The sequence below is a fragment of the Lagopus muta genome, chromosome 4 (assembly GCF_023343835.1).
Source record: "Lagopus muta isolate bLagMut1 chromosome 4, bLagMut1 primary, whole genome shotgun sequence".
In the NCBI taxonomy this organism is placed as follows: Eukaryota; Metazoa; Chordata; class Aves; order Galliformes; family Phasianidae; genus Lagopus; species Lagopus muta.
This window is the reverse complement of record NC_064436.1, coordinates 12,269,039-12,296,041: the sequence shown is the minus strand read 5'-3', so window position 1 is coordinate 12,296,041 and position 27,003 is coordinate 12,269,039. Positions and strand designations below refer to the sequence as shown.

Sequence of the window (27,003 nt, the reverse complement as noted above, 5' to 3'; positions counted from 1 at the left end):
GTATATTCCTCAGGGTTTTTCCATGAGAGGTTTCATTACAAGCAAAATTTAAGCAACAGATAGTTGTGTGTATGTGTGCATACATTGGTGAATGTGTTTGGTTTTTTTCTGCAAATGGTAGGAAAAAAAAAACCTTTATGAGAGAGGTGCAACTACTGAATGCTTTCTACAACATCTTTCTGCCCTGTCCTGGTGTTGTGAGGAGCACTAAAACTGCTAACTCTTTTGTAGAAGTTATTTCTGAAGATCTGAATGCGGCATCCCCCATTTATCACAAATCCTACTTAAAATGTGTCTAAATGAACTTCCAGTAGTGATGTGATTATCGTGAATAGCTTAGAAGTAAGAATTTGGGCTGGATGTTATTTCCCACTTTCTTGTTCTTAGTATATTTCAGGAAAATCGATCTCAGTTTGCTATGTTTTCTAAATAATGTGCTGTATGATTATGGTTTTAATATTACTCTGAGGTGAAATATCCTTTTTTTGAGTCCTAAAGCCACTGGTAATTAGCAACCAAAGATGAGCACATGCTGTAATTGAAATGCTTGTGTCAATTGGTTGATATAAACCAAGCAATGTATTTTCTTGTTAAACGTTTTCTACGCAAGAAAATGTTCTTATGACTTTTGATATCATATTATTCTCATTTAAAATGTTTCTATTTTACTATAACCCATTTTTGATCTTCAGTCGTGGGTAATAAGATGAATTTAACAGAAATTCTTTTGGTCTGCAATCTCTTTGCTCAGCAACATGACTTAGCAGAGGGTTGTTAGAGGTAGTATGGTTTGGTTGTGGTTGGACTTGATGAACTTTAAGATTTTTTCCAACCTGAGCATTGCTATAATTCTACGATTCTATCTTTTCTCCCTTTGCTGGCTATTAGAGGGTCTATGAGCAAAGAAACTTATGTAAACTTGAAGGTAAAGTAAGCAAGTATAAATTGTAATTTATGTTTCGTAATATTGTTTTAAAAATCTTGAGCATCTTTTGGTCTGAAGAAATCTTTATAGATTTGAAATTCAGAGCAGTATTTGAAAAATGCATTGAGAGTGCACTCCTTTATGGTTAAAATGTATTTGTAGTTTTACCATTTTCCTACAAGCATTTTATCTATGTGTGCACGCTTACATTCTGGGGGAAGAACAGAGGAGGAAAAGGGCTATAGAAAGATCAAAGTTGGTTCAGAGGTTGACTTAATAAATGCAACAATCAAATATGAAGGCTTTTTGTAAACAAAGATAAGTGACGCCAGCCCAAGGCTGAACTTAAAGTCAAAGAAGGTGTTCCTGCACAGTACAACAGTGTATCTAGCAAACTAGAGAAATACTATCTTTGGAGGAAAAATTCCCCAAAGATTTTTATGCCACTTTTAACAGACAACAACAAGCTAGCTGTACCTCAGGACATGATCCGTCCTTTTGAACTGAATTTGTTCAGTGCTTTTTTGTTCTTCAGCGCTGCCTGCAAGCATTCCATGTCATGAGGCTCAGAGTTTGGCAGTTCTATTTCTTTGTTATATTTTCATCACGTGAGATTAAAAAGTCACGAATGTAATGAGAACAAATGTTACCTGTGTCTGAACAGGAGGGAAAAAAGCCCTCAGCTGTACTGAATCCATGTTCTTATTTATCTTTACGTTGTTTGAAATGTTTTGAAGTGATAGTTTTTAATTCGTTGCTTAGTCAGAGTGCCTCCACCAGAAGTGGACTTCAGAAGCCACCTTAGGAATAACACTTCTCAGGATAGCTGAGGTTGAGGCTGTAGTGGATGCGATATGTTCAGACACAGTAGGAGAGGATGAAGATTGCATTGCTCTCGAGTAGCCCCTGGAGGTTAGCTTGGAGCAGCAGTGCGACTTTGGAGGAAGCTGTCAGCCCTCTGGGCTACAAGAATGTGCTGTTTTTAATAAGTACATTGCACAAGACGGTAGCTATGAGTCCGTGTGCTTTCTCTCAAGAAAGTATTTTTGACAATAATTTATATGTCCAGAGCTGTGTTGTTAATTTCTGAAGTGTAGTCTGTGTTCAAAACACCAAACTGTTATAGATGTTTTAAATGTGAATAGAGCCTAAATAAAACATATCCTACAGCAGATCGGTTTGGTTCATCCCATACTCGGGGATTTTAATTCTAGCTCTATTTAGTTTTAGTGGTTGCAGTGGAGTTAGAGATATGGGGATAATTTCATCCCATTCTACAGTAGATTTTCAGCAAAATATTTAACCTAATAAATCAAAATATTCGTTTTTGTGGGGTAGGATCTGAGAGAAGGATAAAATGATTGGGACTATAAATAAGAATTTTCTGTATCTCACAATGCCACATATGTTGCAGTAATGTGTTCAGAATGTGTAAGGCTGCAAACTTTGAGGTTATTGTGTGCAACTTGTACTTTCGTTTCCTGCTTTTGTTCTTAGTGATGGTGGTCAAAATACGGGTACATCATCTATCTTGTATTTTCCAAAGTTTAGCTGCTGCTAAACTTTGGCTGCTTTTGTCAATTGGCTGCTGAAAAGTTAGACCTTTTTATCAGACAGTAAAACTGAGCATGATGTTGTCATATGTAGCAAAATCCAGATGTCCACCGCTAGCAATTGAGTGGAATAAATTATGCAGTGCTTTATGTATGACATAATGTGACAAAGAATACTTTGTATTTTATGTAGGTTACTCCACAAGTAACGCCTCCTATTTATTTACTTGGAAACCGTGGCGTATGCAAGCAGCACAATAACTCTATCTAGTAGAGCAAGTTCTCTGCTACAAATTACTGTTTTTCAACATAGTAACCACCACTAGCTGTGCATTTTCACCAGTGCTGAGCAAAAGCCTGCATGCTGCTCTGGACAAAATCAGCACAGCTGTCTGAAACCCGGTTTGTCTTTCACACTGCTGTTGCCACTGCTGAAATGCACCACCCAATGCCTCTCTTTTTACATCCACTATTCAGTCGCCATAAACATTTAGGGAATGTCAGTAGGTGCTACTTTCTCCATATGGAGGAATACAATTCTTCTCCTTTGCTTCATACCCACTTGCATGTCAGCCAGCATTTTGCCAGACTGCCACCTGCTACACAGCAACAGTGTGGAATGGGATATTGGTGGAAAGGTTCAACCTCTACTGCCATACCACCAATAGTCGCCTCTGACGCTGTGGGCCAACATAATAAAGTAGGAGGCGTTATTTTTGAAGCAGCCCTTGTATTTTACAAGTGCTTCTTGGTTACAAAATCTTGTAGATGAAGTGTTGACAGGCATGATTAACTGATATTGTCATTGAATTTGTACGGTCGTAGTGCAAGTCCTGCAGAGCATCGTTGATGAACTGGTCTAAAAGGAGACCACGGAGTTGCTTAGCTTTTGGTTTTCAAAGAAATGCAGTCCTTCCAGAAATGAAGAACGAGGTCTGGTTTGTCCTATAGCTTTTGTGAATGGGAGGTTATACAGTTGTATATAATAGCTATGAGCAGCCATCAGAGAGACCAGACCACCAAGGGGAAGAGAAAAGGGTTGGTTTTTTTTTTTTTTTTTTTTTTTGAAGGTTTTGAAAGGGTAAATAACAAAATTATCTGTCAAAAATGATACTTGTACAGGCAATTCTAATCAAAGGTTCCAAGACTGTTGTTTTTTGGTTTTTGGTGGTTTTTTTTTTTTGTTTGTTTGTTTGTTTTAATGATCTTATGATTCCTGGGTTTTGGTCAAAGGTGTGGCATTAAATGCCCAAATGTAGTACTCCATTTCTACAGATACTATAAATTATAACTCTTAAATACTTTTTTTCAAAGGAAATTAACTGTGGCTTTATTCAATGAGGCTTGTTTACAGTTTCTTTCATATCATCATAAGTTGTAAGGCTTTGTTGGAAGGGTTTGTGTAAAGAAGAAATTGTAAGAGTATGTTTACATTGGGTCACACACAGAGTGCAAATTGATAGAACTTCTCATCCGTGAGTTGCATTGGAAACAAGTGCTTCAGTTTGGTGAATTATTTTATTCTGTTAAATTTTCACCTGCAAATATGTGCTGGAAGCTGACATGTCTGTCACCAGGCTTTCCTTACTTCCTAGAGAATGTAGAACATTCATTCTCATTTTTGGCACCTGACAATGGTTGAGGAAAAAACCACCTTCGCCCCAAATGTTATAAAACAATAATCATATGAACAGAGTGTAATAACTTTGTTTTCTGGCCTTCAGAATAGGCCCTGTAGTATTATCCTATTAAATTCATAGCTAAAGAATAAATTTGTTAATAACTTTCCTCTAGGATTATGTGTTTAACAAATGTCTACTGTATACCTTATCGAGGGAGTTAATTCTTTGTTTAGTACAAGTAGCACTGGGATCACAGTAAAAGAGAAGAGTAGCCTCCTTTACTGTCTGCAGAGTAAATTGCCATAAGAGACATTGAGACCAGTAGAGAAAAAGAAATTGCACTGATGCAATAGATGTACTGCTGAGAGGTTTCTATTATATTCTTACTTTAGACATCATTCCACCATTAAATTCACACTTTCAGGCCCTGGGAATCAGGCCAGCATGACAGCGAAGTTTGGCTAAAATGAATCTGCTATATTAGTTTTTGTGAAAATGATTAAGTTCTGCAGGTTCAAGATCAGTGCTATTTTTCAAACAGTCATTGTTTCAGAGCTAGGCAAATAAACCTTAATATAAAAGAGAATATTGCAAGGAGGAAGACACAGATAAAATTGAATAGCATAGTTAACAAACTACCTAAATATGTGCTCTCAAGTAAGAAACGGCACCAAAACGTTTATTTGGCATAGTTAAAAATCAGTTAAAGTATTTTAAGTAGACTGCCCATCAAATAAGCATAATTATAATCAGAATTCTTACAACGTTCACAAAATTCCTGAAGGCAATCAGCTCCACTTGAATTAGTAACTTGGATAAATCACCATTAATTAGCTAATATAAGCCAGCAAGTGGTTTTGAGCCCAGAGAGATTCCCTGGCTATTTAAATTATGTATACTACACTACGCCATAGGTAGAGTAAGTGAAAGGGGAACAACAGACACAGATCTGTTTATTAAAAAAAAAAAAAACAAAAAAAAACTGTTTAGGGTTGATGCTAAGCTAAAGTCTTCTCCAAATCTCATAACCTACCCAAAGGAATACAAGGCGGCTTCGACCCCCAGCTTGAATAATATAATCCAGGAATATTCTATGTAGCTGCCATTTCAACAGTGAATTATACGCGGGGAACAAAATCAGCATTGGAAGCTTGCTTAAATAGAGTTGTTCTAGAAATGTTCATTACTAGAGAATGAGCAGAGCCTGTTTGAGAGGAATGTATCCATCGAAGCCACAATGAATAGAGATAGCCTTGTCAGCATACACTTTATGCGTGGGAATAGGTGGGAACTCTTTTCTGGGGAGCATAAGGTAGGCAGTTTCCTCAAATAAGTAATTTAAAAATCACATCCTTATGGGAGACTCATGTCCAGTCCTTCTCACACAATTCTGTCATGCTCAGTTGTGGACAATAGCTGTAGGGAAGTAATCTGAGCACCTGTCCCTGTAGTCCAGCAAAAAAAACTTTCCAGAATTTTTTTTTTAAATACTGACATTGATAACTTCATGAGATATGGAGATTCTTTGAGAACTCTGGCCCAAGTCTGCATGCAAATGCATTGGTTATCAATGATCTCTATTTTACACGGAGGGTTATACAAATCCAAGAGATTGCCGTAGAATTTTGTTGTAAATTGCTTCTTCTAAACCTGCATTTAATGATGTGCAAAATCAAGGTCCAATTATATTTTGTTGTATTTACTTTAAGCTAATGTAATTATGTGGAAGGAAACCAGATCTATAAAGGTGGGTGTATTTATCACCAGGATAGCATCTCTGAAGGTCTGGGCTGTGATGCAGTAACAGTACTTTAAAAGATCCTGCCAGATTTTACCAAAAAATGTGTGGGTCTGGTAGTACCAGACCAGACCAGTTTTTGCTCGTGGATCATCCGTGCTTTTCACATTAATCAACTCAGTGTAGTTGTCTTTTTGTTTTGCAATTTTGATATGCAATTTTGTACTAAAATTGCATATCAAATTGTTTTACTGCTTGTTTTTTGGACTCGTTGCTGGCATATCCTTCACACTGGATGACGTTTTTGACAAGCTTGCTTTTATACTTTTCTGCATTTCTACATTTCATGTTTCTAGTGTATCAGTATTTTTTTTCCAACCCAAGAGATACTTAGCACTTAATTCAAACACCAATTTCAATACATTGTTTGATAGTAGAGAGAATACCAGGGAAAAAAGACTTTTCAATGCCTTATTACAACCCAAATCTTGAAGTCTTTAGCATTTTGCAAGACTAGAGAAAACATGAAAGCTATACCTACGTAATTCTTCCCCACTTCTGCAGTGAACGCTTAGGGATCAGGCTTAAACCACAAAAATGGGAAATGGCATGGTGATTCCCAAGTCATTTAAACAGTGCTAGCATTGCTTAGCTTCAAACTAATAGCAAACTACTGCACAATCTTCAGTGTATTGTAATTAAAAATTTTTCCTGTGCACCATTTCTCATGGCCTCATAGACCAGTGCTTCCTTAATGGATCCAAGTCCCTCACAAAATAGGACTGCAGTTAGATATATAGAGCTTGAAATCACAAAGATGTACATCACCAACTTTCCAGCCAGTCTAGAGCTTAATTTGTTTTCCTGTGGACTTCTTTCTGCCTATTGCTATTCTCCATGGTCCTTCCACAGTTGCTTCAGGTCCCTACCAGGAGCTTGAGCTAGAGCCTTTGTGTGCACTGAGTCTTGCACACAGGAGTTTGCCAAATTTGAGCCACTTTTCCTCATTTTTAAAAGCATTTCTCAGCCTTTCCCCTAGCCTTTCACCGTCCCAATGGGGAAGTGAGTTAGAGCCTAAGCAATGATTTCAGAATGCATCTCCAGTCAAAAAATATGTAAAAACAGGAACAATTGTAGTTAATTTGGTGGACAATATTTCATGTATGCACAAAATAACATCACTGGTTTTTAAAAATGTGTCCTGCACTGTATTCTAAACTACCTTAAAAATTCTTTTTTTCTGGGCATACCACAGAAGTGTACAACTGTTTGGGGGAAACACAAGCTTGTTGCTCAACTCATGCAACAGTGCCCTTTGATATCTTTTTTTGGACTTGGTAATAGTACTGTGTCTACCGCTGTTCACAAATATTTTATTTATGAAAGCTATCCTCCCACAGGGCTGCTGCAGATGATCTGCAAGCTGAAGACTAGCCTGCAAACTTTGCTTGCTCTAAGAAATGGTACTCCTGGCTTTGAACATCAGTGCTTGGGTTGGGACTTCTTGGTAACAAGTTACTGAGTTCCCAATTTCAGTGTATGTAGCAAGGGATCTTCTCTGAAAGAAAATGTTCTCTGTCTCTTTACATTAGCATAGCAGAAAGAATTAGAGTTATTTTTGCAAGTTAAAAGAGTCATTGATATCTTGGAAAGATCAGCAGTTGTGTGCCATCATTTGTTATTAGCTTTTAAATGAAAGCCAAAGAGACATTAATGCTCAGAAAATGTAAATATTAATATAATGAGTTTTAATGGCTAAAAATACCATGTTTAGAGAGTAAGGAAAACCTTGGGATCATGTACAGCAAGGGTAAATTAAGTCTGGCTTCAAACGGTGAACAATTGGAAGGACCCTGTTTAGGTCTTCTTATGTTTTCTTATGTTAACCCTTCCCTAGTCTCCACGAATGATCCTGCTTTACCAGTAAAGCTGGAAGAAATAATACAGTAGTAAGGTAAATCAAAGCTCCATCTAGTCTGGCATCTGTCTAACAGTGGGTAACAGATGAGGAAAAGGGAGGAAAAGACATTTTTGACCACGTGCAGGTTAGGGACTTCCTGACACAGAGCTTGAATTTAGATACCACTGTTTAATAGGCGTTATTGTATTGTCCATGAATTTCTCCTGTGTATTTTGAACTCCTGCATAACTTTGGCAGCTAAGGCATCTCATTGCAATGAATTTCAAGGCCCAACTCTACCATTTGATGTTAGTAAGAAAAAAAAGCTTTCTTGAGTCGCTTCTAAGCCCATTGTTACGCAGTTTCAGTTCTTGCTACTTTTTTGTTCCACGAGAAACAGCGAGTTACAATTTCCCCTTTCTTCATGTGAAAACGTAGGAGAACATGTGCATCTCTTTATATCCTGTTAGTCATCTTTCTGTCAAGCTAACGCTTGCTGTCTCCCTGTGCATAAAAGACTGTTTTCCACGTGTGCATTAATTTGCATTTATCAACACCAAATTTTATGTGGTGCATTATTGCCCAGTTCTGAAATCTTTTTGAAGTTCTTTGTGATTGTTATTTCCCCGTGTAATCATTTATCAGCAGTAGATTCTGTCACTTGGCTGTTTGCTATAGATCACTCTAGAATTTGCTACTGATTTGTCTTCAGAGTGAAATATCAGTCCATCTATTCTTACCTTTATTTACTACTTTTAACCAGTTATTAACCCAGAGTAAATATCTGATGCATTTTGGGAGTCTAATTGGCCAGATAATATTCAGCCAAATCATCATTCGTTCCTCAGAAGAAAAATAACCTCATGAGACCTTTACAAAACTAATCTTGATGTCTTATAACATTTTAAATCACCTATCTATCCTTAAAATCACCTATCTATCCTTAAATACGTTACTATAGATGAAGCTAGTATGTCTCGTATGGGTTTTTGATTTTTACTGGTCCCTCCTCCCACAGAATATTCTTGATTTTCATTGACATTTAGTTCAGCACTTTGTATTATGCTGGTATAGAGGCTAATATAAGTAATACCTATGTTTGTGTCCTTTAAACCTTTTAAGCAAATGCCATTTTATTTCCAGATTAATCTCTCAGTTTGCTCTCACACACTTCCACTGAGATGTCAGTCTGAAACTGTTTCTCTCATGCTTATCTAGAAAACAGAGATGCTGATAGAGATCTCTGCTGGAGATCTTTCTTAATAAATACAATCCTAAGAATGCATTTAGCCTTTCTGCTGTTATCTTTCATTATTTAAGTACTCCTTCTGTCTTTTTTTTTTTTTTTTTTTACCAGAAAAAATATTTAAAAGAAGCATGCAGATATACTTATTCCACCCATTGCATTGTAAGAACACAAATAGCAATGGGAATAAATGCAGGCTGTGGAGATGTGATGCCTGAAATCTGCTCTTTTTTGTCTTCATAAAATGAGGCAATGGATCAAGTCATTATGTCAACATCCTGATATCGTTCAGCTTTTATATTTTGGAAAATTGTCTCCAGTATCTGGGTAATGTGAAAGTTAACATTAAAGTTAAGGTTAGAACAGGGTAGTCACTGGGTATTTGTAGGCACAGTGATAGTGTCACACTGATGTTCTTAAACTGTAACAGGGAACAGGCTTCTGTATCAGTGGCAAATGAGGATAGAGAGCAATTGCTCAACAGCCGTGTTTGTCTGTGCTATCCAAGGGGATTTCTGACAAGCAAGTGAGAATACAGAGGCTCCATTTCTGCTTTCAATTAAGAGCTGTATGTTGGAGACTTCTGTGGCTTCTTAAGCGTTGGAAGTCCAGGGGAAGCCTTCACAGTAATAAGTGGCGGAGTACATCCTTACGTGGTAACTAAAATATGTTGTGACTTATTGTTTCTTCATTATTTGGCCTTATTCATTTCTTGTTTGGAAGAAAAAAATGCTCTGTTCTTCATTACCATTTCCACACTTTCTTCCTTCATTCTTTTGTTCACATTTTTGCTGTCTTCAGGGTTTTCTTCCATCGTTTTTCTGCATTTCTTTCCTCAGAGGGACTTGAGTCTTCATTCCCTGTCCTTTTCTCACAGCTGCAGCTAAATAATCAGAGTCAAAGTTAGTCCTGATAACAAAATGTTGTTCTTTGGATACAGAGATAACGTCCTAATCAAATTAGGATAGGAAGAAGCAGGTTGCTCTTCAAGAAACGTTGCTTTATGTTGTCTGCCAACTTAGGCAAGTACTATTGCATTAGTTATTGATTAGCCAGTGGAGGAAAAATTTGAACCTCTTTGAGAAAACGAATAGAGAAAATTGTTCAGAAGCGCTATCCTCGAAGAGGAGTGTAGTGTAGTGAAACCATGGAAACCATCAGTGATCAAAGAAGGAAAGATTTGAGTCTTCTCCTTGGTCACCCAAAAAGAGGCAAGGAAGATTTTGAAAGAAATTACAAATTCAGTTTGTGATCCTTCAGTCACTTTTTTTGGTTAGTTATATGATCTGCTGTTTGTAAAGGAGTCCCAGAATACCCCTGGTGTTTTTTGAAAACTTCAGAAGATGTGTCACATCCTCTGCGGCATGTTGAGACGTAACCTTGGATGATATTACATAACCTTTCGTGTTGGTTAAGGCTGGGTCTGAAGCTATAAGGTATCTTTGCTCTCAAGTTGGTAAAGTAGCACTATAATACAATAATTATAAATATAAAAATAAAGAAGTGAACCAACCAGAGCGACATCCCTTTAAGCTTGCTGCTGTAAGTTCTGCACGCGAAGAAATATAGTGTCCCTTCCAAATCACACCGTGATTAGCAGAAATCATTGTGTGTATTCACGTGTGATTGTGATCTCCTCCAGACACACTAATGAATAAAGGCCAAGTTAGAAGGCCTTTTCAAATTAATGGATTATGATGATGTGAATAGATGTTTGTGAGCGGGTCACTGGTAGATGTAGGCCAGGTAGTAACATCTTAAAGAAACTTCTGAAATAAAACATTAAATAAACTTTTGCTAAGATAGGACTTTAATACTTGGATACAAATTTAAGTTCACAAACTTTAAAATAATATCTCAAGCATTTCTTGATGCCTAATTCAGTTTTGGGAGATAAGCTTATTACTCCCTTCATCACTCCCCTTTATTCAAGATACTGAGTTCTTCTCTCTTGACAGCATTGTCGTCATTAACCTTCTGGGGTAAGGTCTTTTCATATGACACTGGTCTTTCACATTGGATGGAATTCTTGCTTCAAATATCCCCAAACCGTATAGATAGTATACAGTAGTCGTGTTTTTTCAAAAGATTTCTCACATTATTCTCACTGTGAAATAAGATGACGCTTCATCTTTGAAGAAATTGCAATGGAAGTTCTACCATCTTTGCACTCTATAGTCTGTTTTAAGCCAACTGAGGTTCTTGGTGTGTTTTTTTTTTCTTCTTCCTTGTTTGTTAGTTTGTTTTTTAAATAACATCCTTAGGAGTGAAGTTTAGCTGTAATATTAGTATAGATGGGGGGAGACAGAACCCTTAGTGGTGAATGCATTGTAAAAATCTTGACCCAAATTTTCATAGAGACTATCCAGATGTAGAGACAACATTTTGTTGAATTTACTGTGTCAGAGATACCATTAATAGGCCATCCAGCGATTAATGAAGTAACTTGCAAAATTCTGCAGTCAAGATTGAGCCCACATCTCAATGACTATTTGGCAGTGATGTGGCACACACTAATTTGTTTGTTTCTTTGATTTGGTTGGATAGGTATTTCCTTAGAAAACATATTACTTCTAAAATAATTAATTAGTATTGTCTTAATTGTGTGATTGACCATAAACAGATTCTGATCGATAAATATAAATCTCCCATATCTCATAATTCAAGCTTGTCTATTAATGTTATTTTTGAAATGCCAGTACCTGCAGTCCACATTTGTAAATCTTTTCTTTGTTTTTGGAATTAAACTTCAGAGTAAGTTATAATAAAATACTCTGTTTTGTTACAGCATTACTTAAAAACTCCCAGGGAACTGAGCTTTAAATATTGTTCTCTGTAACATGTTTTCCCTGTGAGACAGGAAAATCAATTTCATACAAAACCTTTCCATATAATAACTAATAGTGAAGTTGTTCTTTATTGGGTTGGTTTTGTTTTGTTTTGTTTTTGTTTTGGTTTGGTTTGGTTTTTTTGCCATTGCTAACAGTAATGTGAATGTAAATATATATAAAAAGATGTGCATGAGAAGTCTATCCTTATTAAAAAGCTGAATTTAGTTAGTGTTCTTTAAGCTGTCATTGTCCTGGAAGAAAGCAGAAATCTTCTCCTTTCTGAATTTCCCATAGGTATCTCGAATAATGAATAGTAAGAAAGACTGCCCAAAATTCAGAAGTGTTGTAGCTGATGTGAAGATGTTGTCTCAATGGGTGTAGTTGTTCTGGCCTGAATCAGGTAACATTACCAATAACGTTATAAATAATGCATCAAAAGAAGGCCTTTAGAATGCCTCAGAGTCTCTTGGTCAGTGCGAGTCACTCGCATATTGCCGGTATTTGATACTATCTAATCTGACCCTTCTTTGTGGCCGCACCCAGATGTTACGGAAGAGTAAAAGCAGAATTAATCCCTGAGGAACATTGCAAATAACAGGGCTGTTGTCAGGATGGTGCTTTTGGGAAAGATTCAGATTGTTCAAGTTTTACTGTTGGCTTACATGTTACTGTGAACTTCATCCATCTTGTTGAGGTGAGACCATACTGTTGGACAGTGTCAAATGGTGAGGAGTAGTCTAACGAGCAACTTTTCTGCCTGTCTTCTGTGCGCTGGTCAAAGGAAATTGAACCTTGCTGCCTCAAAAGCCATTTGGATTCTGTGCTTTGCATTTAAACTGTTCTACTTTTCTAAGAGTAACTCTGACTAGAAATCCCTTCCGGTAAGCATTTGACTATGCCATCTTATGCAAATTTAAGAAGAGGCTTGGTGGAGATTAGAGGTTGGGTTGAAAAGTATACATACATACATACATACCTATATATACGTATGATGGGCATCTTTAGTATCAGTCAAAAAATACAAGAGAGCATTCTTTTTTGTTTTTTGTTTTTTTTAAAGAATATTTCTTATTTCCTTTGCCCTCAGGAGGGCTTAATGCCATGCAGAATAAATACCAGTAATAATGGTAAAATTGGCATACATACCACTCAGATGCACAGATGTATATGCAGGTTTGGATTTTTATTAGGCAACTGATTATTGTAAAATATATTAGTTGTGTTTCAAACAATTATTAATGAAGAATACTCCTGTTAAAACAAATACATAGTTAGAGATCTTAACTGGAACTACAACACTCGAAAAACAGTATTGACTTTGTTTTCTGCTTTTTCGATTGCACAAACTTGTGAGTTGGTTCAAAAATGTTTAATTTAATTACTATTGAAATATAAGTCAGTGACTAAAAAGGACACCTTGTGTAAAAGTGTACTGCAGCTTCCCCTAAAGAAAGAAATATTGGGCTGATGAAAGCAACCTATAGAGAATGTGAAATAACAGCCAAGTGCTGGCATTTTAGGAATGTCTGTTCATAGATGTGCAAGTTTTATTTCACATTGTCCTCGCCCTTCTCAATAATAATGACTGATAGCCTCACTTTGTGATTTCCCAGCTTTTAAGAGTATATTTTTATTTATTTTTTATGACCAACCTTACACTTGTTAAATGTAATTTTTGCTTTATGTAACATAAAAAAAGAGCACATCTGCAGTATGCTGTCCCATGAATTAACAAGAATGACTGGACATAAGACAGGAAATCCTTTAAAATCATATGTTCACATTAAATATCTGGGCTATCTCAGTAAAGGAGGTCTTATGGGGTCATTTTTGATGCAGTGCAAGTAAACCGTTTTTGCTCTCGTGAAATAGTTTCTTTCAGCTTTATATTGAGCTTGTATAAAGGCACATTACATAAATAAGGGCTTAGTTTGTACATTAGTCTTTTACATCTTGGATTCTTACTAAATCCTTGTTTTCACCATCTTGATGCTTAAGAGAGATTGATTTCTGCTACATATGTTTATAGTGTTTGTTTTGGTATGTCTGGGATTGAAAACAAAATTAACACGCATAATCAATTTTGTTAGAATTAAAAAGGATGCTTGTATACCTTTTCTTACATTCTTGTGAGGGGAAAAAAAAAAAAAGAAAAAAAAAAAAAAGAGAGATGTGATAATAAAGAAATTGATTTGTTCAATCACAGGGTATAAAAACATTAGCCCTGGGAAAGAGCCTTCCTCTAAGAGCTTTAGCTGCCCAGTCTCACTTGTGTGGCACAAAATAATTTGCATTTTTAGAGAAATTTCATGTCTTTTGTGAGCTCTAGTGAAACATGAATAAATTGCTTTCTTTCCTCTTTTCTGATCTTATAAAGCTGAATCCATTAGGGGCTGAGTCAAACACTAATGAAAGAAAGGCAACAACTGAGATGATGGAAACCCTGGATTAGGTTTCTTAGTAGTCCAAGCCCAGCTGTCATGGCCCACGTGTCAAGTTAGTGCTCTTTGGGGAGGCCCAACAGTACACACAGATGTTTTTTTAGCTGCTTTGTTACAACAGGCCTTCCAAGCAGCTAGGAATTAAACAGAGAAGCAAAGATTAAGAATTAAGTAGAGCCACGGCAAGCACCTTGCCAGAGAGCTTTGCAGTCAGGCAAGGAAACTTCTCCAAAGCTGCCAACCCACTGCTGCCTGCTTTGCAGCCTTGTTGTGACCTCCTCGCTCTTCTGTGCATGCTGAAGTGGTGATCTCTGGAGGTGCCTCACTCTGCCCCAGGAAGGGTACGATGGCACGGGCAGGGGGTTCCCAGAACTATAGTAGGTTGGGATCATCTCAAGTACCACGTTCACTTTATTTAGTGTTGCAGAAATGATCTATAATGCAATTTCATTTCATTGTGAGAACAGTTACCAGGAGAAATAAATAAATAAATGAGAAAAAATTCCATGAGAGTCCATCTCAGATCTGTTCCATGGGGAAAAATTCCTTTCTTAAACCTGAGCTGGTGGCTATGTATGACTTGTATGACACACTCTAGGAAGGCACTTCAAACTGGCAGGAATGGCAAATGAAGTGGTGTCTGCCACTATTTCCACCAATGCCTTTGAGAGCAATCGGGCTGTCAATGAAACCTTTCTCTAAACAGTCTGACTATGGCAGCAAAAGAGAAATAACTGATTCCTCTTCTCCCTTTGCACTGTGATTTTGGGGGAAAGGTCTGGATGAAATTTGTTTGTCTGTCTCTGTTCTCCCTCCACCCATTTTTCCCCACAGCATCTCTAAGTCTCTGCCATGCAGCCAGCGTCACTCAGTGCTTCTCATCCTGTTCTCACCACTTGCCAGTGGAAGATTGGAGGGGCAGGGTGATATCTTTTACTTTAGGAGGACTTGAGTTTGTCTGGTGGCTGTTTCTAAGCTCTGCACTGACATAATTCAGAGTGAATTTGAAGTTACTGAAGTAAAATATTTTTTAAAAAAGGATCTGTTTTGAAACAATCTGGCATTGCTGGCCTAACTGTGCTGACTTCAGGGGTTGTTTGACTTGAGTATCAGGCCCAGAGTAGCCAGAGCATTTATTTTTAACTTCTAGCTTCTACTTACACGTTCTTAAAAATCTCTGTGGTTGTATAACTTTCCAGAGTAGCTCACAAGTCTTATACTGACTGCTAATAAAGCAGAAAAATCCATTTCCATTTTTCAGCATAATCTTTTTTTCATGTGAATCTATTTCTCATCAAAAGAACCAGATGACTGGTCTGAAGGCTGAAGATCTCTACTTGTCTGTAAGCAGATAAGAAGACAAGCCTTTCAAGTTGTCCCGTGCTATCTGGAAGAACATGGCCATAAATCCAAAAACTAAGAGAGAGAAACCAAACACCACTCAACATTGCTTTGACCAACAATTTGTTGGTCCAGCTGTTCCCAACACCTGGGAAAGAGAATTAGACCTGATCTCACTCTGCTGGTAAGATCAGCAAAGAAAGCTGATGGGGAAAGTTTTTTGTCCACGGGACACTTTGTGCAACCAGACGTGAGAGATATCTCGCATACGTTATATCCATGTTGCCATATATAAATGCAAGGACTCGGCATAAATCTAGACCTTAACTTCTTTAAGTTATAGAGCAGCTTCATTATTTCTTATCTGTAGTACTGTACAGTGGTACTGTAGACATGGATACCAGTTGGACTTCATTTGAGCTGGATATTCTGCAGTGATGCTGCAAACAAAGGGGAGCATGAAACTATGACAATGCTCAGCTGCAGAAAAAGCTGTTGCCTTGATGACAGCTGTGTGATTAACATTAAAAAATATCTATGTTGTAGGAGCCTTTTGCAAAAGAGCATATGAGGGTAATGTGGTAGTTTGATGGATGTTTATGGGCAGCATGGGAGGCAGTCTGAAGAATGCCTCCAGAAAAATTCAGAAAGTGGGCAAAGTAGTGGGCTGGAGTAGAAGGAAGGGAGAGGGGCCTTGTCTTCTCAGTAGCTTCCTAGCAGCACATTTCTGCCTGGGCAGTAGCCAAGGCTTCCACAACGAGTAGCTGTTGTACACCTTTCTGAGGGCATCCTCAGAATAATGGAGAATTAGTGGAAAAGCAATTCAATTATTTCTACCCTTGTATGCATTGATCTCCACCAAGAACATTGTACGCTTAGTGGTTGCCTTCACCTACGTGGGGGTTTCTGCTTACATGACGGTAGAGAGACACTTTTTTAAGAGAGAAGTAGGAGCACTTTGTGTCAGTCTTAGAGGAGGACTTAAGCTGTTGCAGGGGATGATGTTATCTCCAGAAAACCCCAGTAACAAGAAAATGGATACTTCCATAAGGGAATTTGTATCTTCTTTTAAAAAACATACCCATCCGGATGCTTCCCCTACTTTTCCTCAGCCTGAGAGGATGTGCTCGTGCCTAAGATGAGTTAGTGTATGTAAAGCTGAAACCAAATAGGGAGGAAAAAAGTGTCCCTGGCATCCTCACTTTTTCTGTAGCAGATGCATTGCTAGATTTTCTCTGCTTCACTGGCTTCATGTTTCTGTACCCAAAAGATATCTTTGGTTAAGCTCTTGGAGGACAGTTTCTCATGGAGATAGAGAGGGGAAAAAAAAAAAAACGTGTTTTATTGAGGCCTCAAATGGTAAAGAGTTCGTGAGCCACTAGGCAGAGCAGTCACTGGTGTGCTGAAATGAACTCTCAACCATTAAAAAGTACTCTTACATATAGTTGTAGAAGAGTAGGTAATCCTTCAGAGGCAGCACCAAACTAGAATGTAAAGAAAGAGATCTGCAGAACAAGAGATCCTCAGCAAGATTACATGCAGCACTCATGTCAAAATACAGAGGTAAGGGGAAAAAGAACTAAAATCTTAGATAGCTCTAATCAGAGACATTCAGAACTGTATTTGAACTTCAGTATGCTAATGACAAATAATTAAGCAGGAGGAAGTGTTTAAGTAATCTTTTGCCTCCCTTTGGGAGCCTGAATTTCAGAGAAAGGGGTGCTAGGTGCTCTCTGATAGCCAGATCCTTTGAAGATGCATCAGGCTGCATATTCAGAAATAAATATCACACACTACCAGTGATTTAAACACTGAGCCTGTTTAGCTCAGTGGATAGAAGATGGTATTTACAAAATGCACAGCCATGAGCTGTCCTGCTACCTTGTCTTGCAGTTTTAACTGGCCTTTGAAACAAGTGTGTGGGGGAAGGCAGCGAGAATTTCTCAGTGTACTGAGGTTGGGTGACTTCATCTTAGAGTCATTGCTGTGTCTGAAATCTATGTTGAATTGTATTTTACTCATTTAAGGAGTACCTGTTGAACGTTGCTTTTCTTCAAAATGAACTTCGCAGTGGTAATTCTGCATAAATACTGAACACAAGTAGACTTCCTTTGTTATAACTGTTGCATTGTCTAAAACATCAGTCCGCTAACCTTTTCTTTGCCTTTTGCAGTGAGATTAGATTTAATTCATAACTCTGAAGATGTGTGTTACAATGTCTGTGTGTATATCATTAAGATGTGTGCATTTTTGTAAAAAGGAATATCTTCCAAAAAAAAAAAAAAAAAAAAACTGGTAGAAATTCTACAAGAATGTAAAATACCGCTTCTGCAAGCAAGAAAAGGATTAAGTTTCATAAAGAGTTCTGAGTGGCTTTTGGACTCTCGCTTTGGTGGTGGCTCACTATTCTCAGCAGAGATCGAAGTAGTGGCAGTGTTTTTATGCTACCTTTATGTTCTTCCCTTGCCAGCTCCTCAGCACAGGCAGGGCTCGGTTGGCATCTACCACAAGACCGAGGGCCTTCACTTTGCTCAGAGCTTTGTTGTCTCAGGGAGTTCTCCCAGGGCTTATCCTGTCTTTAGGAGAGAGCAAGTGGGTTCCAGCTGTGATGTTGATTCTACTTCTGGGTGAGAGGTGAAAGAAAAGAAGTCCTTCTCTTGGTCTTCCAGAAAATCTCCTTGGCACTGTGGAAACTTTGTTTAACCAGCTGGACAGACTTTCACCCTGCTTTGAAAACTTTGCCTTGGACTGAGAAGGCTTAAACATTGTAAATCTGAAACAGCTTCCTTAATTTCTCCCAAATTTGGTCTGGAATGTAGCCAGAGGCAAGATGCTGTATTGAAATTTAAGCTCGTAGTTTGGATATCATATAAAATTCAAAAATTTGGTAAAGACTACTAACAAGAGATTGGCTGCTATTTTTCTGAGAGTTCTTCATTTCACATGATCATCTCGCTGGCACTTTTCCAAAGATGATTTTTCTCTGTCATCCTAATTTCTACTTACCTCTAACATCCATATAGGAAAAATATGCTGTCTTATTTTGGCTTTAAGAAAATACATTTCTGATGGCCTACAAGTAAAAAATATGACATGCTGGAGTGGTTATTTAAAGTTTATACTCAACAAATGGTTTGTGAAGAAGATGCCGCTGTGTTGTATTTCCGCATAAGAGAAAGCGTAACCTGTCTGAGGATGACTGAATATAAGGAAATAAACGACAGAATGTATTAGGTGGGGAAAAAAAATCACATTCCCACTTAAATTTCTTATCCAAACCATAAAAATCCCTCCCTTAGGTTGCCATAGTCTAAGTAGACTCTTTAAAATAGCCTACAATAAATTCTGCTTCTCATTCTTAAACTACCCATCTAAAAACCTTTTTTTTTTCCAGAAAAACCCACCTGTTCAATATGCTTCCTGTAGTTCATTCAAAGCTCTCATTTGTACTCATAAAGATTCATTCGTTGCTGTAAATAATGCATATGGTATACTAAAAGAGGACCAACTCTAGCTTTTACAATCTCAATTAAACAACTTTGTCTGATAAAAGAAGCGGTCTCATTCCTAGCTGGGTCATAAGCCCTAAGGGTCTTGTTTGCATACCTTTATTTATCTTTGCCAAGCTGTCCTGCAAGGATCTGAAAGCTAAGTGAACCAAGCTGACTACATTTTTTCTCTCTATGTGCCTACTCGCAAAGGCTGATGCTAGCACAGGCACAATTGTACTGAAGCAAAAGCCCATCCCTGAACTTAATCTAAAATGCAATTGGATGATCTGTCCTTTTCCCAGTCCCAACTTCTAACCTTTCTAATCCAGAGAGCTCGTCTCTCTTACACGTGGCTCTTACAAATGCCTGTGATTAATAACGACTGTGATTCATTAGCCTGTGCTGTTTGCGTTGTTTCCCCGGTGGGAGCATTTACTGTCTAGGGATAGCCCATGATTACTCTGCCTTGTGGAACAGTAAGATGCTTTCAATCTAATGCGCTGTCCATGTTTTAGCATAAAATAATATTAAGGCATCCACATAATGGAACTGTCTGAAGATTCATTTTATTAAGCAGTGAAAGAGAATGTGTGTGTGTGTGTTTGTATGTGCAAGGGAAACATCATCAGCAAATCTCTTTCAACAGAAATGTAATTTCAGTAGATGTTTCACTTAAAGACACAGCTATATGGAGGTGAAGTTCTTTGGATCTGAGGCTGAAAAATGCTTTATAGCCAACATCTAATTTGGCACAATTAGCTTACTCGAATCACACACGGCCTATTCAAACTAGGGAAAAAAAAAAAAAAGGAAACAGAGGTAGAATTATTGTATGTATTCCATTTTGCACATTTTTATTTTAAATGCAATCTACTTTCAAGTACAAAGCTGCAGTGCTCTTAAAAGATTACTATTTCAAGTTGCTTCACATACCTTAACAGAGCATGTAACCTTTTTGCATTATATGATCAACTTTTTGACAGTGCAGGGCCAGCACAGCTAATGGAATAATAGCCTGCAGGGTCCAGCTAAATGATATACGAATATAATCAACCTTTGTGATGACTATTCAAAAGTAATCCCTTTAGCTTTCAACTGCAACATATAATTCAACCAGGCGAGGCCATATGAAGAAAATCTCTGCAGACTCCACTGATACAATATGGCCTTCATATCCCCACAGTGTGTTTGCTGCTCACAGTGAGTTTTAAATTTAAGGTAATGGCTACTGTATATTCATGTGAGCATAGAACAATACCTTTGATTTGTTGGAGAAATGTAGCATTAGCTACCAAGGGCCCTATTCAGTAAACTTTGACACAACCCTTATATATGGTTTACTGCTTATGCTAAATGGAATATGCCTGATAAATATGCTTTGCATGCCCAAATTGTACAAATTCATTAATCTTTATATTCATAAAACCGCCGAGAACAACTGCCTTCCTTTCAAGTGAACCTAGTCAGCATGAGTGGCTAAACATGTGGGCCCAGACAGCTCTTAAAACAACCATTGCATCACTCTCGGCTTATCGAGACAGAAAAAATAGGAAAACCTTCCACAAGGCTGGGACATGCCTATGTTGTTGGCTGTCATATTATTTGCTCCTGCAGCTTTATTCCTACCTCATTACATCATACTACAGATTATATAACTGAAAACAGCTGCATGACCTTTAAAAATGCAAGTAATTTTTTAATGACAATAATGGATCGTTGCTCATCACTTGCATTATGCTGGCATGATAATGTACCATACCCATCAAATCACAACTAAGGTATAAAGGGTATGGTGAAATTTTCTTTCTCTCTCTCCCTTCTGGGACAAAAATACAGGGTTAGGTAATAGTGACCCTGAATACGTGGCATCCACTGTATCAAAGCAAAAGAGGTGTAACAAAAACACTGTATTGCTTCAAATGACTTCTCTTGCTTATACAAAATAGTAAAGGTTCGCTCACATCAACAGCAAATGTTTTGTTGCATGCATACCTACCTAAATATATATGTAAAAAACACGTTGCTGAGTTTTGAGGCATTGTATTTTAATATTTTACGTTACTTGAGCTACAGGGGATAAGCAGGGCAGGACATAGACTTTCTCCTGTTTGTATGCAATGTCACTTGCACTCACAGCCATTAGGAACCCTTGGCACACTGCAGCAAGGAGTTCCATCAATGTGTCGACCATGCACAAGGAACTCTTACTCTGTCTCCAAGCCCACCAGCTGCTGTTTTTGTCATATCTTACTTCATTCTTTTTTTGGAAGAGGTGATGAAAAATGGTTTCCGCATCACCTTCTGCATGTTACTCTCATTCTTGCTTTTCTTGTCGTCTCCTCAGAATGTTGCCTTTCTCTTTTTTCAAAGAATTTTCAGCTCACATCATCAGTTTGTGGAGCTTTTCAGTAGAGTTCTGGTTTTGAGTATTTTCTCATCTCATGAGCAACACAGGTGTTGTCCATTTTCTTTATAATCTTTTGAGATTACGTTGCCTATAATGTCCTGTCCTCTAAGTCGTTGATCATTGTAGCTTAAGTCTTTGTAGCTGTGGCTTTTATTATTTTCTGTGACTTCTCACTAATCATATTCTGAAAAGGACTTAAGGTTCTGCTTAGCTGTTCTCCTAGGAACGTAATGAAATAACAAGGGTTTCAGAAGTATAGCAGTCTCTACATGGACACATGTAAACAGCAAAAACAACAGAGATGCCAATTCTGGCTGCACTAAAGATTTGGCCAGACAATTTTAATTCTGTTTTATCAACAGCACTGATAGTGTGTCAAGAATATCCCATTATGATAAATTATATCTACGTACTATTAATACATATTAATGTTTATCTCTGCATTTTTCTCAGCACAAAGAGATAGAAGGAGAATGCTTGATGGTGTGATCTGTGGTGGTATACATGTATTACCATTATGAATATGGGATGTTTTATTGTCCCCAAATAACAGAAAACTGCCAAGAAAACATTTATGTCTCAGTATTCCGTCAGTTATCCTTGATATGCTTTGTATTTGCTGAGAGGGTAGAACTGTTAATCAGGCAATAACAGTTTGGGGTCCAAGCGCAAAGGCAAAAGGCCAAAGGGTGAGTGAGAATAGCAATTTATGCTATAATTCCCCATCTATCACGTGCACCCCTCCACTGTTTGTATGTGTCCATTTATGGAAGGTGCATCACTGTTAGAGACGCACTTTCATGTGTATTTCATTATGAATACGTCTATCCTGTACACATGTAATCACATTTTTGGTTTAAGTTACCCACCACTCTTGCACCAGTCTTTCATGGTTGAGATACAGAGATCCTTGAATTCAGTTAGAGTTGGTTGGTTGATGAATTCGATGCAGTTGGATTGCATTTTGGTGTTTTGTTGGATTTTGTTTTCCACATATTACGCTGGCAAAAGTATTTCCACTGATGTACTTCAGGAGTGGTTTCAGAAAATGTTACCTAAATAACTATGTGGTTAAATACTGAGTGAACCTCTAAGGTAGTGCCCTGGTACAAAATGAGATTTCGTTTGATAACTTATGCTAATTCTCAGATGTTCTTCATACATGTATTTATCCCATTCTTATTTGCATACAAGTACGGGTGAAGTTCGAGTTAAAAATTATGCATAATAAAAGCCCATGATATGATGAAATAGAAACTTTGTTGAGTTTTGAGGCATAGTTTACATCTGTTCCAAACTTTGCATTGAACGTTGCTTTTTATCTCCACTGCGACAGTGTAAGTATTTTGGAAATGAATTAATTTAGGCTGCTGTGTAGGAACCACTGGCTGTTAAGGCAGAGTCCAGTTTTAGACACCACACTGCAGAAAGGTAGTGACAAATACAAAGGATCCAGCTAAGGATAGTACAGAGGTTAGAAGGCAAATATTCAGGAGACTGCGTTTGCTTATCCCTTAAAAAGAAAAAAAATATATTGTTATTATTATTAGAGGAAGGAAAATAGTCCTTAAATCAATAATGAGGTGTTGTGAAAGAGAACAGCGTTTCTTTTTCCTTCACGTCTATCAAAAGTAGAACAAGAAGAGAGATCAGCTTTATTTGCAATAAATATTTCTCGTCAGTATTAGGGAAGAAACTGAGCTATAACACTGTGAAGCACTGAAACAGAGAGATTCAAAACATTGTGAAAGGGCCCTCATCCGTAGGCTTTCTCGAACAAATTCGATGAATACGTGTCAGTTATGGACTAGATATACGTGCACTGTCTTTGTTTCAGGATGTGAACCCATCAGTAGTTTCCCAAACAGGAACCAGGCCCCCTGGGATGGCGTGGCTGTAACTAAGCAGAGGGAGGCGTGTTGCTAGGGGTCTCTGGGAACAAGGCAGAAAGCTCAGCCCAGAGGTGGGAGTTCGGTGCAGAAATGGAGCAAGGGCTGAGGATCACAGGCCGTGGGATCAAGGGAAGCATCTGGCTGGCAGTAATGTTGGAGTCAAGCAGTTGCCTTGCAGCCAGCTGCTGTTTTGACCATGTCCCATTAAGAGTACACTGCTTAGATATGGCAGCCTTTCTTATCCAAACTCCTCACCCTCTTCTGCCTTCTGCACTGTTCTCTTTTGCCCAAGACAGTCCTCTGGCTGCCATGCTGCCTTTCAGTGCTGTCCTTGATGTTACCCCCCAGATACATCTTGGTTGTTGGCTCTCCAGGTGTTCCCACCTGGACGTGTTCCACAAAACCAGCCCTTCTCTGAAAGCCAATGCTCTGGAGTGCCGGAAGAAAAGAAGTTCCCATCAGTTATGTGATTCAAAGTCTGTATTTTACGTGGCTCTCCCCACTTGCTGTCTAGGATTACCCTCTCCTGTGACTTTGTACTCGGTTACATATTTTTGAAATAAACTTTCTAAGCAACTACTGTTAATAGGAATGTTGTGAGCCTGAAACACTAACATACTTTTGTTTCTTTGTTTTTAATAACAGAGCTCGATACAGAAACAAGCCCATGTGAGCCTCCTCCAGAAACTAGCCCCGGTGAATCTCTTCCAGAGACACAAATTCCAGATCATTCCTGGTACAGTATTTGCTCTTAATCCATGTTCTTTTTGACAATATCGTGATTTTCCACAAAATGTCATTGGTATCAACATTTAACTGGATTTTGGCAGTAACTGCACATCAACTGTTGTACTGTGACTAAGTAACAATATTTTTCCTGCTTGTAAGTAAACAAATTTGTGTTTCCTTCACTTTGTTTTTCTTATTTTTTACTGTTTTCCCCGGTTTTAGAATTCAATTGCTTTTGATCATGTAGTTGCTTTTAATTTGCAGAAATAACTCTTTGAGACAGAAGAAAATCTGTTAACTAGATGCTGAAGTCAGATATAAAATAGGTAGGTATCGAGAAGCATGCATAAACTTACAACACTTTCTCTTTGTTATTTCTTGTTTTTCATTGTAGAGAACACCTGCTTACTTACAGCAAAGCTGATAGATGAACGTCGTGAGTTCAGGAAGATCTCTGGAAACTCGGGCAACAAAGTAAGAACATTGGTGGAAGTTTTGTTGTTTAAGTAAGAACACGTTGTATAAATACATGTTAGCTCTAAGTCCCTAAACGACCGATTATGACAGTCATATGTGTGGCTCCGTGTCTATATAAAAAGTAGCTACTGTCACTGAAATAAATGCGAAAGGAAAGAGTAAGGTAGAGCAGTGTGCTTATTGTTTGTGTCACTTACTGTCTTTCAGAGTGTTAAGATACCAGGCATCCTATATGCCTGAGAACCCAAGGTTCTCAGTATGCCGGAAGATCACTTTCTAGATGTCTGGATATCTTCTTTTAATCACAAATTATTGTTCCATTCAGATGAAATAGACTCGAACCTTGATGCCTTATCAATGGAGCTTCCTATAATTTTTAGCATCTGTGCTTAACGATTGTGGCTCAACCATGTCCTGAATAGAATAGGCAACAGGTTCCACTAGTGACCCACAGAAGTCTGACTCCCATGGTCTTCACAAGTGTCAGAGGTATTTCTCAGCTGCTGTCACTGTTAGCCACAAGAGCAGTGAAGGGACAGAAGGTGGTGGCTATTGCCTCGCAAAGTTCATGGCAAAGCAGACTTAGGAACTTGCAGATTTTATTTAGGAAAACTGGTTCAAGCTTTTGTAATTTCACATATTAGAAAACCTGTTCTTTGAAACTTCATAAATATGAATAATTGACCTCTCCTATCTTTAAACAGAGGTTTTCAGAGTCAGAGTTTGAAGCAAGCTCCATTGGATCTGTAGTCATTTTCTGTGATGGTCTTTAAGTAAGCAATAGCTTTTGCCATAGTAATAACTCAATTCATTGGTTTTCTTCAGCGTTGCAATCTGAGTAACTGGTTGACATGTGACAAAAGGGTTTTGCCTCTAAAGGAGTGGGGAAAAATATACCATTATCTAGCTCACATTTGACCATTTTTGATCGATGTAAGCATAAATACCTAATTATAATTTTATTCTTTTACTTAGAGGTCTTCATTGCCTAAATACCAGGCTTATTACAAGTTTTCATTTAGAATTTTTTCAGAAGGCTGAGAATTTGTATAGGAATTTTCCTACATACCTACACACATGTATAAACATACAGATATGCTTAGTCAGTGTTTAAAAAAATGAAACAGTTGAGGCAAGGAAGGAAAACAGGACCATGAAATAAACATAAACAGTAGCAGTATACAGTTTAGCCATTATATTTTAATCCTATTGATACAAAAAAAAAAAAACCAAAAAAACAAAAAAAATAAACCCCACATAGAGACTGGAAATAACATCTGAGAGTCACATTAATCTGTAAACTTTTCTAGTCATAAAAGGGCTGCTTTAAGAGGCTACTAATTTTAGAAATTAGTAATTTCTTTAATGAGAAAGTTGCTAGAAAAAAATGAGGTATGTGAATTTATCATTAATAGTGGAAAAAATATACATATAAATTCTCTTAAGAAAAGTTGACATTCTAGAAAAGCTGCTTATCAGTTTTTCAAGGACAAGTTTCTAAATTCTTATGTTTCAGACCTCATGTACATTTTTACAAGTGAACGTTGTTTGTACATGTCCCAGACACTTGTTATGCAGCTCTATTAAACAGCATCTAATCGTCACTGAACTTCTCTAATCTCAATTCACTGCTCAGTGATAACTTGTATACACTTGTGAGGAAATGGTCACAGAATTCATCCTCTAAATTCTAAAGCATTAGCTCTCCCATACTTCATAAGAAGTCCTGTTAGTCATAAAGCTTTTAATTAAAGTAAGGGGACATCTACCATCCTGTAGTGATGCAACAGCAAGCTTGTTCTCCTGAGCCAAGATGCTCCAGCAGAAATGTTTACTGAGCTGTATAACCCTGCTTAGGAACCCTTCCCAGGAACTTTGTCTGACAAGTGGCTGTCTGGGCAGCATGTGGCCATTCTGCTCCTTGCAGACTGAATCAAAACAAAGACTTGCCAAACCTATTGTAGCAGATCAGTCACTGAACTGTTTTGAAGCGGTAATGTTGATGCGTTTAAAATCCGTGTAATGAGGTATGGTTTCTGAGACCTGGAAATGAAGGCTGCTTTTGGATTTGGATTTTGGTAGGTTTCACTGTGCGTGTATCTGATGGCATTGGCTAGTGATTCCTAGCAGAGGGAAAGGTTGTCCTCAGGAAGGATTGTGTTAATAATTATGAAAAGCGTGTTTTCTAACCATTAATAAGGTATATCTTGAAGTATTCTTTTTCCAAAACAGTGTCTTGTTTGATAGTGTATCTCTATAATACCTCTATGTTTTTCACACTTATGTCCCTGGGTGAACAGAATTTATGTGCTGCTTCTTGAAGGCAAATAAAACATGTTAATGAATGTTTCCATGTCTGAGTCCTCTTTTGACACAGATGTGTCAGACAGCCCTGAGACTAGAGCAGTTT

General features: G+C 37.7%; 1 protein-coding gene across 14 annotated transcripts in view; it reads left to right on the top strand.

Annotated features, from left to right (window-relative positions):
* The window catches only part of TTC29 (tetratricopeptide repeat domain 29), a 365,054-nt gene extending 339,224 nt beyond the window's left edge, over positions 1–25,830 (top strand). For 13 of the 14 annotated variants that reach the window (XM_048942642.1, XM_048942641.1, XM_048942640.1 and 10 more), the window contains 2 exons: positions 24,033–24,123; positions 24,511–25,829. In XM_048942642.1, coding sequence (XP_048798599.1) covers positions 24,033–24,123; position 24,511 — 92 coding nt within the window. In that variant the 3' untranslated portion in view covers positions 24,512–25,829. Of the gene's footprint in view, positions 1–24,032; positions 24,124–24,510 lie in introns of all 14 variants that reach the window. The other variant, XM_048942653.1, reaches the window with a different exon arrangement.
* The last annotated feature ends 1,173 nt before the right edge of the window (positions 25,831–27,003 follow it).